At 54.7% G+C, this 15703-nt stretch overlaps 5 protein-coding genes across 5 annotated transcripts; 2 read left to right on the forward strand and 3 right to left on the reverse strand.

Annotated features, from left to right (window-relative positions):
- Nucleotides 1–1763: 1763 nt before the first annotated feature.
- PHYSODRAFT_340819 (hypothetical protein) lies at nucleotides 1764–3235 on the reverse strand (the record flags this gene model as incomplete). The annotated part of the gene is made up of 2 exons (XM_009539049.1): nucleotides 1764–2531; nucleotides 2600–3235. 2 exons carry the CDS (start codon nucleotides 3233–3235, stop codon nucleotides 1764–1766), a joined length of 1404 nt encoding a protein of 467 aa, XP_009537344.1.
- A 3013-nt stretch (nucleotides 3236–6248) lies between these two features.
- On the forward strand, nucleotides 6249–7631 carry PHYSODRAFT_529044 (hypothetical protein; the record flags this gene model as incomplete). Its single annotated transcript, XM_009539050.1, has 1 exon — nucleotides 6249–7631. The coding sequence occupies one exon, from the start codon at nucleotides 6249–6251 to the stop codon at nucleotides 7629–7631; it is 1383 nt and encodes a 460-aa protein (XP_009537345.1).
- Nucleotides 7632–7874: 243 nt separating this feature from the next.
- Nucleotides 7875–9225, forward strand: PHYSODRAFT_565610 (hypothetical protein; the record flags this gene model as incomplete). Its single annotated transcript, XM_009539051.1, has 6 exons — nucleotides 7875–7919; nucleotides 8003–8170; nucleotides 8253–8300; nucleotides 8374–8475; nucleotides 8561–8800; nucleotides 8881–9225. 6 exons carry the CDS (start codon nucleotides 7875–7877, stop codon nucleotides 9223–9225), a joined length of 948 nt encoding a protein of 315 aa, XP_009537346.1.
- A 262-nt stretch (nucleotides 9226–9487) lies between these two features.
- PHYSODRAFT_529393 (hypothetical protein) lies at nucleotides 9488–12294 on the reverse strand (the record flags this gene model as incomplete). Its single annotated transcript, XM_009539052.1, has 13 exons — nucleotides 9488–9583; nucleotides 9650–9789; nucleotides 9868–10044; nucleotides 10112–10209; nucleotides 10276–10325; nucleotides 10394–10450; nucleotides 10515–10630; nucleotides 10703–10798; nucleotides 10875–11011; nucleotides 11097–11326; nucleotides 11411–11665; nucleotides 11907–12055; nucleotides 12135–12294. 13 exons carry the CDS (start codon nucleotides 12292–12294, stop codon nucleotides 9488–9490), a joined length of 1761 nt encoding a protein of 586 aa, XP_009537347.1.
- A 2255-nt stretch (nucleotides 12295–14549) lies between these two features.
- On the reverse strand, nucleotides 14550–15161 carry PHYSODRAFT_528602 (hypothetical protein; the record flags this gene model as incomplete). The annotated part of the gene is made up of 1 exon (XM_009539053.1): nucleotides 14550–15161. A coding segment is annotated over one exon (612 nt), but the record flags the coding sequence as incomplete, so codon positions are not given.
- Between the last annotated feature and the right edge of the window lie 542 nt (nucleotides 15162–15703).

The following is a 15703-nucleotide window of genomic DNA, read 5'->3' on the forward strand; positions in this document are numbered from 1 at the left end:
TCGTACACAAGTGAACTCCACGACGATGATCAAGCTCTGCAAAGCGGAAACCCGCCACACGCTGCTGGCTTAAATGGTGCTGTGGTGAGGCGCAACCGAAGCATTTCCATCAAGGATCAGCAGAAACCCCTATCCGTACAAGAAGAGCTGGTGCTGGTGGACGGAAGCATCGAGCGTCAAGCCATGAGCTTCAGCTGCAGGAGGCCAGACGCAGGACGGAAGAACAAACTCTGGTGCTCGATATGCGGACGCAGCAACTACTGAACTACACACACGAGCACGTCAGCCAGACCCGCCAAGAAAGCGAGCGCCGAATGAACGAGCAGATGGTAGAAGGTATTCAAGCATCACACAGCCGACTTAATGAAGTGCTTCAAGTTCAGACACGCAGCCTGCAGAACGATATTCAAGCTCACCTTCGTGCAGAGAGAGAGCATCACGTTGCAGAAGTCGAGCGCCAATTAGCTGTGCAGGCGAGACAGTGTAGTAAGTATGTCGAGGCTTCAGAAGAGAGGATACGAACCGAGATGCGGGCGCATATGAGTGACCTGGAGTGCAAAGTGGAGGGCACGAAGTCGTGGACGCAGCACTTCTTTCAGACAGCGATGGAGTCGTGCAGTACAGCGGTGAATAATAACGCGACAGCGGTAATGAGAGCCTATGTCGATGACCGTCTTCAACAGCGTGACTCCAGCGTGGCTGATTTGATTTCTGCTCAGTTGCGCGCTGAAAGACAGAAGCTAGACAGTGGAGCTCAAAAACTTGTTGCTGATAGCGCTCGCGAGTTGGAGCTGCGTTTTGACGCAAAACTGAACAAGCTGCAGCACAAGCAGGAGCGTAAATTTGTGAAACTTCGTGCGGAGATGGCTACACAGGGCCACAATCAGCAAGATGTTGTCTCGAACCAGAGTATTCTTCAACACATGGAGAATATTATAGATTCCCGAATAAAGGCAGAGGTGAATCAAGCGATGACTTCATTCAGAAACTCGATCGAAGCAACAATGAAATCGCTGCACGAGGCAAAATCGGATCATGAAACAGCTAGTTCCCCAGGTCGACAAGGTCGCAAGACTTCCTACAGCAACGATCAGCCAGCATTACACCCCAAAGGCGTTCTTAGAGCTGGAGCAGGTAAAGTGAGGCGTAAACCAACCGCAACTCAAACCTCGAAGCCGCAAGCCGTGGCCAATCTATCGAGACTGAACCAAATCCGCGCCGAACTGACACTCGAAACAGCATTACGCGCTGCCGAACGTGCAAGTGCGCTGGAGAAATCACACCAAGCCAAGGTAAAAGCGCTGCAGTATTCGTAATGTTTATCCCTGTACATGCTGGACTTGACAAACTCATGGAATTGACTACTAAAGCCACTTCGAATATGCTAGGTGAATATATTTGAATATATGAAGCAGTTAAACTACCAGCTTGAGTCTTTCGCCTCCTACTCGTTAAAACTACCAGCTTGAGTCTTTCGTCTCCTCCTCGTTGTCAGAAGCAAATGCGCTTGCGCTTGATGTCGAAAAGCACGCTTGTGCCAGCTGATTCCATTCCATTCGCTCCACTACCTCGGGTTCCAGGTTAATCTTGACATTGCTTGGAATGTGTTCGTCGACTTCGGATGCTTTCAGCTTTGGGCACTGGCACACATCGACAAATGACCGGTTTTGATGAAGGAAGCAAGCCATGTCGATATTAGCCGTGCTTGTAGAAGCTCGCAGGGCAGTCACCATTTGCCCACTGTTGCCGAAGTCCCTTTCAATCTAAGCAGACGAAGATGGGACTGCAAACAGGATGCGAGCAACCATGGGTAGCAAGACATAGCGCTTGGACTGCTGCTGCCGATGCCAAAATTCCAGGATACTCTCCGGTCTGCGGACGCTCGTCTTGGCTGGATCAGGAACTGTTATCATCTGCAGCCCATCCGAATCTTCTAGCCACCTTTTCAGCTCACCGGCGATGAGAGTATCGTGCTTGTTACGTTGTTGTGCAGGTCGTTCGGTGCTTCGGATGGGTTGAACTGCAAAGGTTGCCAAAATGTCGTCATCGAAAACATTGGCCTGCACAGCTGGAGCAGCAATCGGATCAACGGGTGCTGGGTCTTGACTGTTGGCTACTAAGCGCATTAGCGACTTCAAGCGCTTCATAATTGCAGCTCGAACGGCGACAACATGACCAGCGACAAGATCACCCCGCATTCTCCCTTCAGTACGTGCAACGGCGGCAATCACTTCGTCCATCGGACTCCCCACGTGCTTAACCGAAGGATGCATCGCCAGTTGCATCTCAAAAATGTAGGAACCGGATGCAATGAAATCTGCATTTACATATCGGCGGAAGAAGTTGTGGTAAAACGCCTTCTGTAGCAGCATCCTTGTCCTCGCCACCAGCGATGTTAGTTGAAAGGGGTGAATATTGACGGCGTTCGTCGGAACCGTGTCGTAGCGCCTGATGGGGCTGTCAAGTGTGAGAGAAGTCATGCGCATCGTATACAAGGACAGCAGGACTTGCACTTGATTCGTATCCTGCGCCTGTGATCGCTTCGTCACGAGAAGAATCGGTGTAAGGATTGATAATAGCTGCACCAAATGCTGTTGACAATCGGCAAGGTGAACCCTGGTGGCGCTCGCTTCTTTTTCCGTGCATGCGGAGCTGAACGCGCCTCGTACCATGCCTCCAGAGCTGGCCACTTCTCCAGTACCCGCTCCATCGTGGCTGGCATCCCCATGAAGCGATGCGGCTTGTAGCCTACTAGTTGGGTACCATTGCCTTCCCCCAACATTATCATCAGCATGGGAAGCAGGTCGCCAAGTGTCGAGTTGGTGGAGGTGTCGTACACCGTTTGAGATAGCTTGTTTAGCAACTCAGACATCTCGGGATTGTGCGATTTTCGCATCAAGCCGCAGGCCATCTTGGTGGCAGCGTTCACCATGTGAGGGATGCACCATTCCCACTTCAATCCAAGCCTTTCGTTCATCATCCATTTAACGTCGGGGCCGCTGTCAGTGGTGGAGCCGAAGAAGTCACTCGGGGACAGGCCAAAGTCAAACAGAATACCACAAATCCACCGCTCAAAAGGGCCGCGAATCCCTTGGTCGCGTTCTCCATACATGGGCAAGAAATGACGAGTACCGAGAAGCACAATACGCAGTCGTAAGTGGGAGTCGACGAAGTAGATGCGCAAACCGATATACTTTTCGCCACCATGCTTTGGGGTCCAGAAGTCAACAACCATCGTCAAACACTTGATAAGTCCCAAGCGATTGTCTCTGATGAACCCTATCAGCTCTTGGCGAAAGGATGCGTCCAACTCGACAAGTGAATGTGTCACCGTTCTTGAGTTCACTGTTGTCTTGAACTCATCTTTTGTGACGACTTCCTTCAGAATGACTGACTCTTCGTACTCACCAAACTGGAATGGCAAGTTGTTGTAGACAATTCGAACGTCTCCAGCAACAAACACAAACGCTTGGCATCGTCACGGCATAACGCGGACGCTAGAATGCGGTTGACCTCTTCAGCGCGGTCCCGCTTGCGCGTATTCTGTAGGGTCGTCTTTTCAGACTGGATTTGGTGCGTCTCCCACAAGTGCTTTGTAGCATTAGTGGTTTTCCTCCATGGAAGGGATATCCCGACGGCACGCATCGCTTGCCATGCACAACCACCCGACAACAAGGGATTCGCGGAACCAGCACTTCACGCGGACTCCATATTTGAACGTAATAGACCGATGGCTTCGGGGCAGAGGCATCGGCGTACACGTTTGGGTTGGCCTAAACTGGAGTACCGCCTCACGGATACATGCTGGGATCCGAGCAATATCGTCTGCATCATACAGCGCCGTCGGCTCGGGAGGCCACTCACAGGAGTCACGGCCAGTAACGTCGGGTGGCTGGTGTGGCGTTGGTGTCGTAGCTCCAGCACCGGGTCCTACGGAGTTCGAAGTCGTCCGACGGAAATCACCACAGGGTAGACTCGAAGTTATTGGGGGTGCCGATTGCGTGAAGGGTATCTGTTGGGATGCTGACGTCCTTGCTTGTTCTGATACCGGAAGTCGCGCAAATGCTGAGCCGTGAGTGACGTTTTGGGCAGGCCCTCCTCTTGCTCCAGCAACAGCAGATTCCATCTGGGACTGCTGGCCATTTGCGTAGCCTCGTGTAGCCGACACTTCAGTAGTGTCATCACAGTAATCTTCAGAATCATACTCGACAGGAGACGATGGTGCTGTATCAACACCTCGAGCACCTCGAGCGGAGGCTGGTCCTTCAGCATTGAAATCACGACTGGAAGAGAGTTGGTCCATCGTCACTTGCAACCCGACCGCTTCTGGCGACGACAGTGAAGTGGGTTATTTGACCGCCCGTTTGCCGTAGTCACGCGTTGTGGCGCGGCCCACTACATATATTAGCAGAGAGAGAGAGAGAGCAATGTTAGATAGCGCAAAGCTGATTCGGGCATTCATTTAGCACTTACCGATAAAAGCACGAGGAGCGAAGGCGAACTCTCAAAGAGGTGATGTGATTCAGGGACAACGAAGTTGTGGAGCTTGGGGGCCGGGAGAAGTGTTGAAGACGAGAAGTGGTAGACGATAGGGGTGCTCGAAACAGGGAAAATTGAAATGTGACGTCTCCAGCAAAGATGGTGAGGTTGCTACGCGCCACGGCGTCCTAGAAGCTGCAGGTGGCGTATGCAGCTGTCGCCATTTGCCTTTCTTGCGTTGGAACGATAGTGCGGCTTGGATACGCTGCCGGGAAAAGGTACCAAGAGTGAGGAAGCTGCATGTACGTGCCTTTGCCTTTCCTCCACGACCCTACTGAAAGGGTGCGGCTTTATCCGAAGCCAATGGTATCTGCGCGAGGAGCCAATAGGAGCTCCAGGAAGCGAAGCTGAGCCGTTTGCGATCCGTTACACTTCCTGTTTTTGCAAGAGTATTGGTTTGAACAGCAAATACCGATATACCGCCTTCAAACTGTGAAACCCCGCGCCGACGAAGTTGATAAACCGGTTTATCAAGTTCCTTTTTCTAAACTTGGGTCACTCACTCGCGTCCGTCCAAGAAAAGCTGCTAAGCTTAGAGACATGGCGCCCAAGAAGCAGCAGAGCTCGCTGCAGTACATCACATTGACGACGAAGCTCCAGGAGCTGCTGGCAGAGCGCAACAACAAGCCGGTCGCGACAAAAGCGAAGGTGATTGGGATCCACTTCCAGTTCGCGCGTCCGGAGGCTGCGAGCGCCGGCACGGACGATCAGGTTGTGGCTATCGCGGTTGGACATGATGCGCTCACTTCGACGGCGGTCGTCCTGCAGGTCTCCTCCCTGGCGACCAAGGAGGTTGTCGCGGGGCTGAAGACGCTGCTGGAGGACCCTGTTATCATCAAGGTGATGTTTAACGTTGGCCGTGTCGCGAGATGGCTACATCGCTTTGGAATGACTGGCGTCGCGCTCGCCAACTGCCTAGACCTGCAGCTTGTGTACCGCAAACTGGTGAACAACAAGGCAGGCAACGCTAGCTTGGTTGATATTGCTTCGCGACTAGGAGGCAAAACTGCAGTCGCCTTAGAACAACAAGTCGCGAAACTCAATGCGAACATCAAGGCCGAAGCGTGGACAAAGTCCCCGCTGGCACCGCCGATGCTGAATAATGTGGTTGCGTCAATGCAGCTCTATGTCCGATGCTACACTGTCTACGGGATTTCCAGCGCCAAGCTACCCAGCATTCACACCGCGACGTACAATAGATGGTGCGATGCAGTGGCAAACCTTCAACTCCTGGCTCCGTTCGGAGTATCAAGTACGTAGTCTCGGATTTGGAGCTGCAGCGTGTCTTCAGCGTACTTGTAAGCAGCTACAACATCAGCCAAGATCAAGGCACAACAACTGTTCTCGGCGTCCACTTCCAGTTCACTCGCGAAAGTCCTCTCTACCCAGGCGAGTACGACGATGACCAGCTAGTCGCCATCAGTATCGTTGGCGCTAATCCACTCGACACGGCCATCGTGCTGCAACTTGACTCACTCAGCCCAGACCGCGTGCTTCTCGCCTTGAAGACGCTACTCACCGACCCAGCAACTGCCAAAGTCATGCACAACGTACACCGAGCAGCCTTCTGCCTACACCATAACGGCCTCACCGACGTCCAACTCATCAACTGCATCGACCTGCAGGTCGTGTACGAGAACGTCGTGAGTGCCTCCGAGCTCCACGCGACAATGCTCCAGATCGTCGAGCACTGCAAGTCGATGGATGCCATGTCGGGCCTAGCACAGACGACGCAGTCGTTCAAGACGAGGGTGAAGCCGACGGACCGGGCGGAGTGGACACGCAGATCTCTGCCAGAGTCGCTGCTGCGGACTCTAGCCAACGACGCACAGCTCTACGCGCAATGTTACGTCGAGCTGAACAAGATATCTCCATTGGCAGCAGCGTGTGCAGCGACGACCAACACTCGGTGGCAGTACGCCATCGCCAACAAGGGCCACCATGCCATTTGGTTCGACCCGGAAGCGGACAACCAGCCTCGCAGCCTCGAGTGTTTCCACTCCAACGACAGCGACGAGACCAAGTCAGTCAGTTTGCCCTCTGGAATCCCTCCACTCGAACTTCAGTGCGACCTCGACCCGCTCCTCCACCTCCTTCCGACCGAATACGAGGACGCCATCCTCGCCATCGACAACTACCGCACCAAACTCGTCGACGTGTGCCTCGACGTCGGTCGAGTCCCCTACGTCTACACGGGCAAGAAGCAGCGCGTCGTGCTCAGCAAGCACGGCGCCACCGTCGCCAAGGACACGATCGACGAGATCCTGAGCAACCTCGGCGGCGAAATGCGCATCGGAGACGACAACCGCGCCGGCATCGACCGACAGCTGCACCGCATCTCCGTCATGCGCAGCAAGACGGACGAGGTGTACGGCCTGACGATGCGCGTGGGCCGAGCGCTGCGCAACGCGGCGTGCGTGCTAACGGACCTGCTGCTGAGCGCGCGCCACGCCGACAAGTCGGTGCTGGTGCTGGGCCACCCGGGCAGCGGCAAGACGACGTTGATCCGAGACGTGGCGAGGTGCGTGTCCGAGACCATGGAGAACGTGTGCATCATCGACACGTCGAACGAGATCGGCGGCGACGGCCTGGTGCCGCACGAGTGCGTGGGCTGGGCGCGGCGCATGATGGTGCGGTCGCTGGAGGCGCAGGCCGGCGTCATGGTCGAGTGCGTGCAGAACCACACGGTGGAGACGCTCATCGTGGACGAGATCGGGCGGCGCGCCGAGGTCTTGGCGGCGTCCACGGTGCGGCAGCGCGGGCCGCGGCTCATCGCGAGCGCGCACGGCGACTTCCGCGCGCTGCTCAAGAACCCGGACCTCAAGGGCCTCGTGGGCGGCTCGCAGCAGGTGATCGTGGGCGACAGCGCGGCGGCGCAGTCGGCGTCCAAGAGCAAGCTGCAGACGCAGCGAGCTGGCAACCCCATCTTCGACGTGATCGTGGAGCTGGACCACGTGGTGCGCGGCCGGTGTCGGGTCATTTGGGACGTGGCCAAGGCCGTGGACAGCGTGTTCGAGGGCAACGGGTACGCGTTCGAGACTCGGCAGTGGGACGCGACCACGAGGGGCGTGCAGGTGCTTGACGTCCAGTAATGAATGTTCAACTTGAAGTGAGACCATCACTTTGTATGGTGTTTTGCACACATTACCCTTTGTAATCAGATACGGATACACTCTATTAGGTTTGCCGCCAGCTGGCTGCAGCGACAGGCTCGAAAGCTACAGCGAGCCAGGAAGGAAGGACAACGCAGACGGGCGGCGGTCGACTAAGTGGCGGCGGCATTCCCAGAGCTGCCAACGGACCCGAGAGACGCCCAGAGCCACTTCGAGAGCGCCATGAACCGCAGCGTGCGCCCTGAGAACGTCGAGTTCACCGTCAAGGTACGAGAGGGACTGCGAGCGTCCAGCAGCGCGAGGAATTACGTGGCGCTGACCTCCGTTTTACGCGACGAATTAATCACCAGGCGGCCGAGGACCTGGTGCTGACGGGCCGGGAGCGCTCGATCGTGCGCGTGGCGGCCAACAACATGTACTCGTGCCTGATGCAGAAGACGCAGCGCTTCTCGTCGCTCTTCCGCCACTACAGCAAGCACCACGGACTGCCGCGCGAGTCGCTCGACTTTTTCTTCACGGTAAGACGGCGAATTGGAGGAGTTGTAGCGGAAAGAGACGCCTAATTCGTTGCTGCTGCTGCTGGTGGTGGTGGTGGTGTAGAATCGCCTGGACCCGGAGGATTCGCCGGAGTCGGTGCATCTGCAGAAGGTGGCGCAAGATCTTAATTTCTCATTACTTACTTTATTTTATTTTACTGACGTACGTGATTTATTACTTGCAGAATGACATCATCCTGGTGCGGCGCAGAGTGGCGCCGACGACGCTGGCGATCCCGAATCACAGCGACGAGGCGTACTTCGCCACGATGAGGGAGTTGTTCCTGGTATGGCAACAGGCTGGGGTGGAGCTACAGTATACTGGGCTTGTTCTATTGACGCTGATGGTTCTGTTGCTGCTGTTGATTGAAGAGTGGAGCTGACAGCGACATTACACTGGAGGTCGGACCGGACAGAGAGATCCTGCGCGCCCACCGGCTGATCCTCACAACAAGGTGCGAGATCTTCGAGGCCATGTTCCGTCCAGGAGCGATGATGGAGAGCGAGGCTGGCGTCGTCCGGATCGAGGACCACTCGCCCGAGATGGTGTCCAAGATGCTCGAGTTCATTTACACCAACCGCGTGATGGACATGAGCAAACTCAACTCCAACGTGCGTGGTGCTGTTGCACTTGTCCGCTTGCTGGTTATTGAGTGTTCACTAATATTGTTTTGGGTTTTGTCGCGGTGCAGCAACTCATCGATCTGTTGACGCTGTCGGAGCAGTATCTGCTACTCCCACTGAAGCACCTTTGCGAGGTGGCAGCACAGGACGTGTTGTCCGTCGGAAACATCGGCCGCTTCCTTTGCGCCGCAGAGAAGTTCAACGCTGCGTACTTGAAAGAGTACTGTCTCGCCTTCTTCATGGACCACACAAACGAGATCATCGACGACGAAAACTTCCGCGAAGAGATCGAGAGCTGCCCGTCGATCGCACTGACCATTTTGCGCGCATCAACTCGCAACGTCGGGTCTTCATTGGAGCCCGTGGCGAAGCGAAGACGACTCAATATGCCGTTCGACGACCCTGAATACTGAGGGAGCCTTCCTCCACACTCGAGTTTCAAAGCCGCGCCGCCTCCTTGGATGCAACCTCTATTTACAACAGTACCGACTATTACGCCCACGTCCGCTTTCCATCTACATTAGCTTTCGATTCGCGACTTCCGCAGACGTGATTCTCATAGGTGAGCGCACGAACGAGTAGGCTCCGGCCTTCTACAGTAGCAGAACCCCACAAGTTAAGAAAAACGTAACACGTGGAAGATTGAAAACCACGAGCACGAGTCTTTCATTAGATTTAGCTTGCTTCGTGGCTCTCAAAGGCAAAGCTCCCGAATTCCGCGTTCCATTCCTTGTAGAACGCGAGGTCTTTCGTCGCGACACTGGATCGGACCTGTGCAACCGGCAAAAATATGTGACTTTCAAGGCATGAAATGAGGCTCCTTCACACTCTACGCACCCCACGCAAAGCTTCCTTGAAGTCGTCCAGGTTGATAGGACGAACGGAGTCGGCGTCCATCGTGCGGATATCCGCGCAGGTCCGAATAGGACCCATCGCAGCTTCGGTGCAAAGTGCACGCACATCTGCGCCCGAGTAGCCTGTAGCGAGAGCACACTCAGCGTCAGATACTCGTTTCGTCGTACAATAGCCGAGTAAGTATTAATAAGTAGATATACCTTTGGTAGACTCCGCAATAAATGTTTTGTCGTCTTCAGCCAGGTCGTTCTTGTTATTCTTGAGCAAACGGCTGACCAGATCGAGTCTGGCTTCGAAGGAAGGGAGCGGAATGTACAGGCGCTTGACGAATCGTCGGCGGGCTGCTTCGTCCAGCTCTTGAGGTCGATTTGTCGCGCCTACAAAACCAGGTAACAAAGCTGTAGGGCTCTCGCACACAAATGCAGATCTCAATTGTCCACATACCCACGACCAGGATGATGTCCTTTGCTTTCGTGCCAGCACCATCAAGCTGCACAAGAAACTCCGTCTTCATCCTTCGGCTCGCTTCATTCTCTTCCGAGCTGTAATGCAGTGCACAGTTAGAATCGCGTTGATGGTTCCACACGTGGTAGTGAACTTCTTCTTACCTTCGTTGAGTTAGTAGCGAGTCGATTTCGTCAATAAATATGACGGAGGGCTAGCAAGCATCAGAGATACTAAGTACAATTGACTGAGGCCAACACGTTCGATTAGCCCAGGAAATACCTGCTTGACCGCTGCGACAGCAAATAACGTGCGAACCAGTTTCTCGCCTTGTCCAATCTAACGACGGCAGTATCCATCAACTTCAATTTGTACACGAATAAACATGAAAATTGCATCATACCCATTTGCTCGTGAGCGAGCTAGCTGAGATATTGAAGAATGTCGCCCCCGACTGGCTTGCAATCGCCTTGCCAATCAGGGTCTTACCTGTACCAGGGGGTCCAAACAGCAGCAAGCCTACGCACAAAGTATGTAGATCAGCTCTCGTCAACAGCGTGACGTGTTGGGTAGCAGTAACAACGAGAAGACCTTTCGGGAGGGACCGAAGACCCGTGAAAATATCGGGGCGTGCCATCGGCCAAATGACCAGCTCGTTCACACACTTCTTGGCAAATTGCAGTCCAGCTAGAGAAACAAAAACAAGATGTGAGTGATCCAATCTCGTGGGCTGTAATCAAGTAACTGACAGTGTGCAGCGTACCGATATCATCAAACGTAATGGGATCTCCGTTGTCGACGATCTCCATCTCAATCTTCTCAATCAATTCTGGATCACAGCTCTTGAGGCGTGGGTCGATGTTTTCATCCTCTGCAGGCGGAGGAGCTTTCTGCTTGTTACTGGTGCACACACACAAAGAACCCGATAACATGTTAGTGTGCAATTTCAAACGATCTACTGTAGAGAAACCGGGACATCACTCACCGTTTGTTTACGCCTCCGTCATTCATAGGCGACACAAACTTCTTGCTCACGGCAGACGGCCCCGAAATGTAGCCTTCGTTGTCGCTGTTCCCACCACCACCAAGCAAGAGATCTTGGTTGACGGGGTGATAAACTCCGCGAGGAGGACCCCGGGGATTCCGTTCTCGTCCATTTCGATTGCGCGGTTCGTCGTCGTCAAGGTTTCTAGCTCGTCCGGTCATGCGGTCATGCTTCATTTTTCACAGCAAGGCAAGCACACGTGGCACATGTTAGTACCAATACAATATCATGGTAATGGCCAATAGCATCCGCACCTGAAGACGTTCCGTTGCCGTCTGGAACGGATTTCGTTGCTGCACCGGGTTGGGGCGAGTATCCGCGCCAAAAAGCTCTGGATCCTCGTGTGGCAGTCGGGATCTCTTGCTGAGCAGGTCACTCAGGGCAGGCTTGGGCTGTTGCACTGACTGCTGCTGTGGCGGCTGCTTCGGCAACGAGAACCCAGCAGCCTGGGGCGGGCCACTCCACACGTCGTCGGTGAAGTTGAAGTCGTTTCTAGCAGGTGGGCTGGGCTCCATCCTCGCTGGTGCCGCGGGTGGCGAAGCTGCAGGCTGGAAAGCCGCAACGGGAGCGGGAGGGGCCACTAAATTCACTGGTGGTTGACGCTGCGGCGGCACGTCAACATTCCTAGCCGCTGCTACGGCCCTCTTGGGCTCCGTCCGCTCTTCCACCACCTGTCCACACCACCACATCAAGCTGCCATTAGACCAGAGCCAACAGCTACACGGCTCAAAGTCTGCAGCAGCCCCGTACGCCTTCAAAGAGCTTGGGGAAGCGTCGCTGCACGTCCTCGAGCGTTGCTCCTTCCTGCGCCGCCTTCTGCCTCCACTTGTCCCGCAGCTGGCCCCTCTTCTTGGATATCTGCGTCTTCTTCTCTCGGTTCTCCTGCGCCCGCAGCAGCGCTGCCCATTGCAGCAAAACATAAACTCAGCCTTTAATTGGGTAAGTAGCTGATGCCCAGAGGAGCGGCACCCAACGGACCAAACTCTGTGGCGTGGAGACGCTGCAGGACCTCGGCGCTCTGGTGGTCGCCAGTCACGGAGCTCAGCGCCCTCAGCATCTCCTTGTGGGTCTCTGCATTCTCCAGGTCGCTATGGGTTCGCAGCAGCTCGTACGTCACACGCGCGCTGTCGTCCGCCATGATACCGGCGATGCAAATTAGTGACAGGAATGAAGTGAAAAAAAACCCTGTATTTTATGTAGTAATTTCTCCCGGTCTATTAGTCTCGAGGGGTTGAGCGTAGGTTGTACCGCTTGATAGCGGCGGTGGCGGCGGCGTGGCCCGCGTTGGCCTTGAACACCTCGCGGTCCTGGGGAGCCACAGACCCCACGACCTCAACTTCAACATCGTCGCCAGCCTCCTCCTCCTCGTCCATGCCTTGATACAGGAGACTCTGCACCGTTTTAAACTTGACGGTTGCGTGCCCTCACACTTGCCAATAGCCGCTGGTACACGCAGCGTGAGGCAGTGGGCGTCCTGCTATACATCAGTCGCATGACGAGGCCGGATATCGCGTTTGCAGTGAACCAGGCAGCACAAATGTGCTTCGACCCCGGCAATAGCACCGGACAAAGGTGATCCGCATCCTCCAATACCTTCGAGGTACAGCAGAGAGGACGCTGGTGTTCAAACCTGATCAAAGTGCGTACTACGATGCCGACTGGGCAAATGATCAGGAAGAGCATCTCGGGCACGCTAGTGAAGGTCTTCAGATCAGCAGTGCATTGGGGAAACAAGAAATAGGCACTCGTCACCAAGTCGAGCACTGCCGCGGAACTAGTAGCCGTCGTCGAAGAAGCACTCTGGAGCAAAAGCCTGCTCGCCGAGATCATCGGTACTGAACGTACACCTGCAGTGACGGTCCACATCGACAACATGCCAGTGATACAACGAGTGCAGAACGGCAAGACGTCCGGTTGCCAGAAGACAATCGATGTTAAATATCACAGTCTCCAAGACTCGTGGAAAGCTGGTGACGTCAAGCTTCAACACTGCCCGACCACCGAAATGCCAGCGGATACACTCACGAAGGCGCTCCCGAGGCCGCAGTTCGAAAAGCTGTGCGTTCAATTCAACCTGACACCGACGCCCACTGGCCCACATCGAGATGCCGCCATACAACTTGAAGGAGGCGTGTTGGAGCATCAGTAGAGGTAGGCGTCGAAGTATCTACACGTACAGTGGACGAATGTATCCATTCGAGGGTAGATTGCTATGACCGGGTGACACGAGGTTAGTATGCAAGCACCTAGACAGCTGAGCGAAACGATCTGCAGGAGGCTTCATTGGTAAAAAATATACATCGTTCCGGTGCTTGGGTTGCAAGTACCTTCGCAGGGCTTCGTCGCTTCAACAGGAGGCGCCGTGATAACCAAAGGAGGTCAGAAAAGGAAGACCACTTCGAAGAGTTGACAGCGCCGGAGACTCGAGTCCTTTGAGGAAGGTATATTTGAGAATGAGAACACACTTGGAGCAGGGGCTCCGTACGGACATGGATAGGGGCATTCCCCTTGGAGACGTGAGGCTAGATCTCTAACCTAGCTACACTTGTTGCCTGTCCTACTGCTGGACAGAATGAGCACTCGCAATGACACATATCACCTCATTGGTAACATATCACCGCTGAGTAATGCTTGCAAGGTTTTCCTACTTGCAACACTCCCCCTCAAGCATAACGTCGAAGGTGAAGCATGGTACTCGGGTACTTGGGAACTGCACTGTGGCAGAGTGGTGGCAAGATCGCAATCTTCCACTCGAGCTCGTACTCACTACACATCGTGATAAGCCTGGTTGATGAAGTCAACGGCTCGCAGCTCATTTGCTGCTCCTTGAAATGCATCGCTTGTAGACCGTAGCTGTTTCGATTCTGCCTTTGGCGCTGCGATATCAGAAACTTGTCCACGCGGTCTTGATGGTGCTGGCTCGGCATCGGGGAGCCCATCGGTTGATTCGGTGTTAGCCGAGGGTTTTTCACTGGTGGCTGGGGCTCTGCTCTTGAGGCTCCGCCGTTGGTATCCCTGGTCGGGATCTGAAGATGCCTTATCTTCGGATGGTTGCCTGGAGTCCAGGACCTGGGCGCTACGGGTGCAACACGTCTGAGTCATCGCCTCCCGCAGAATTTCGTAGGCCGCAGGTTATCAATTGGTTCTGGGGTCGTCACTGATGGGCTGGTATTCGCTCCGCCGGGACTTGTTGTTCTTGCTTCCTTGTCGGTATCGATGTCGGATAGCAAGCCTGGACGTTACGGGTGCAACACGCTATCGTCGTCACACGCCGTAGATTCTCGTACGTCGCAGGTAGTGAAGGTGTCACGAGTACTCGTCGGCACCAAGCTCGTAGTCCGCACTGCCGGAGTCGTATGACGAAACTTCTTCAGTAGTTGACGTAGGTTGGGCTCATAACACCTGCGTAACCGAGGTCGACTCAACGGGGTGTTGCAACTCCTCCTTCAGCTCAGCCCAAGTTGCTTGACGCGTCATCTCGGGATTGAACTGCCATATCCACTCACTCGACTCCACCATCTGCTCGAGCATTCTGCCGAGCACTTTGTTCGCAGCTGGAGTGCTGCTGTTCATAGCGGGCCGACTTCCGCGGGATTCTTGAGGACCCTTAGTAACCTGCACCAGAGCTCTCGAAGCCGAGGTCTCGTTGCCATCCTCAAAGTCGTCGTCCGCATGGTCGGGTTTCGCCACTTCATCAAATTCCGCGACGAGGTTCCGGGACACGGAGCGCGAGCCTCCGCTGCGTCCCGCGGACAGCATCGCATCTTCTTCGTCCCCGTACTCCTGCGTCGGCGCTGGAGTCTTCTCCTCCAGGTCATCATAGTCCATCATCATGTCATCCTTGGCGTCCGAATCTTCGTCGACCGACTCTTCGAAACTGACCGACCTTTCGGAGATCGTCGACAACCGAGACGTTAAGTCACTCGCGATCGTTGACGAACCTTCGGCCGATCCTAGTCCCGACTTCACCGGCGTAGCTGGTACCGCTGACTTGGATCCTTTCGCACTCGGCTGCACGGGGTATGAGCATAAGGTGCATTGACCGAGTGTTCATCCTGGTAAGGCCAAGAGTGAGTAGGTGGCCGAGTGTTGGGAGGTATTAGAGACCTCTGTGTACAGTTGTACGTTTGACTGGATGTGAGGCAAGGACCCCCCAGTGTATTTGACTTCTAGTCGAGGCTTCGCCCCGGCGCCCCTGTAAGAGGCTTCGATTGGCCTGGTATCCTTCCTTTCTGAGGGACCACAGAGGTTTAGTGCGAAAGCACGTATTACACATTGCATCCATCCTAGCCGTAGCTCGTGGGTAAGGGTGCTCTTATATTTTAACGAAGGGTAAACCTACCTGACCCGCAACACACAGGGAGGCACATTCCAGCCCGTATAAGGGATCGAACCTGGTCTTCAGGTTTATTATCCCGACAATCTATCGCCGACTTTTTTGTTTTCCTACACGACAACTGGTGCCGCGACCCGGGACTGGTGTGACCGATTGTGTGTTGTGGTATGTGTAGGTTTGCCCAACGAGCATTGAGGAGAGAAGAAGAAGT

This window comes from Phytophthora sojae (assembly GCF_000149755.1).
Source record: "Phytophthora sojae unplaced genomic scaffold PHYSOscaffold_12, whole genome shotgun sequence".
In the NCBI taxonomy this organism is placed as follows: Eukaryota; Oomycota; class Peronosporomycetes; order Peronosporales; family Peronosporaceae; genus Phytophthora; species Phytophthora sojae.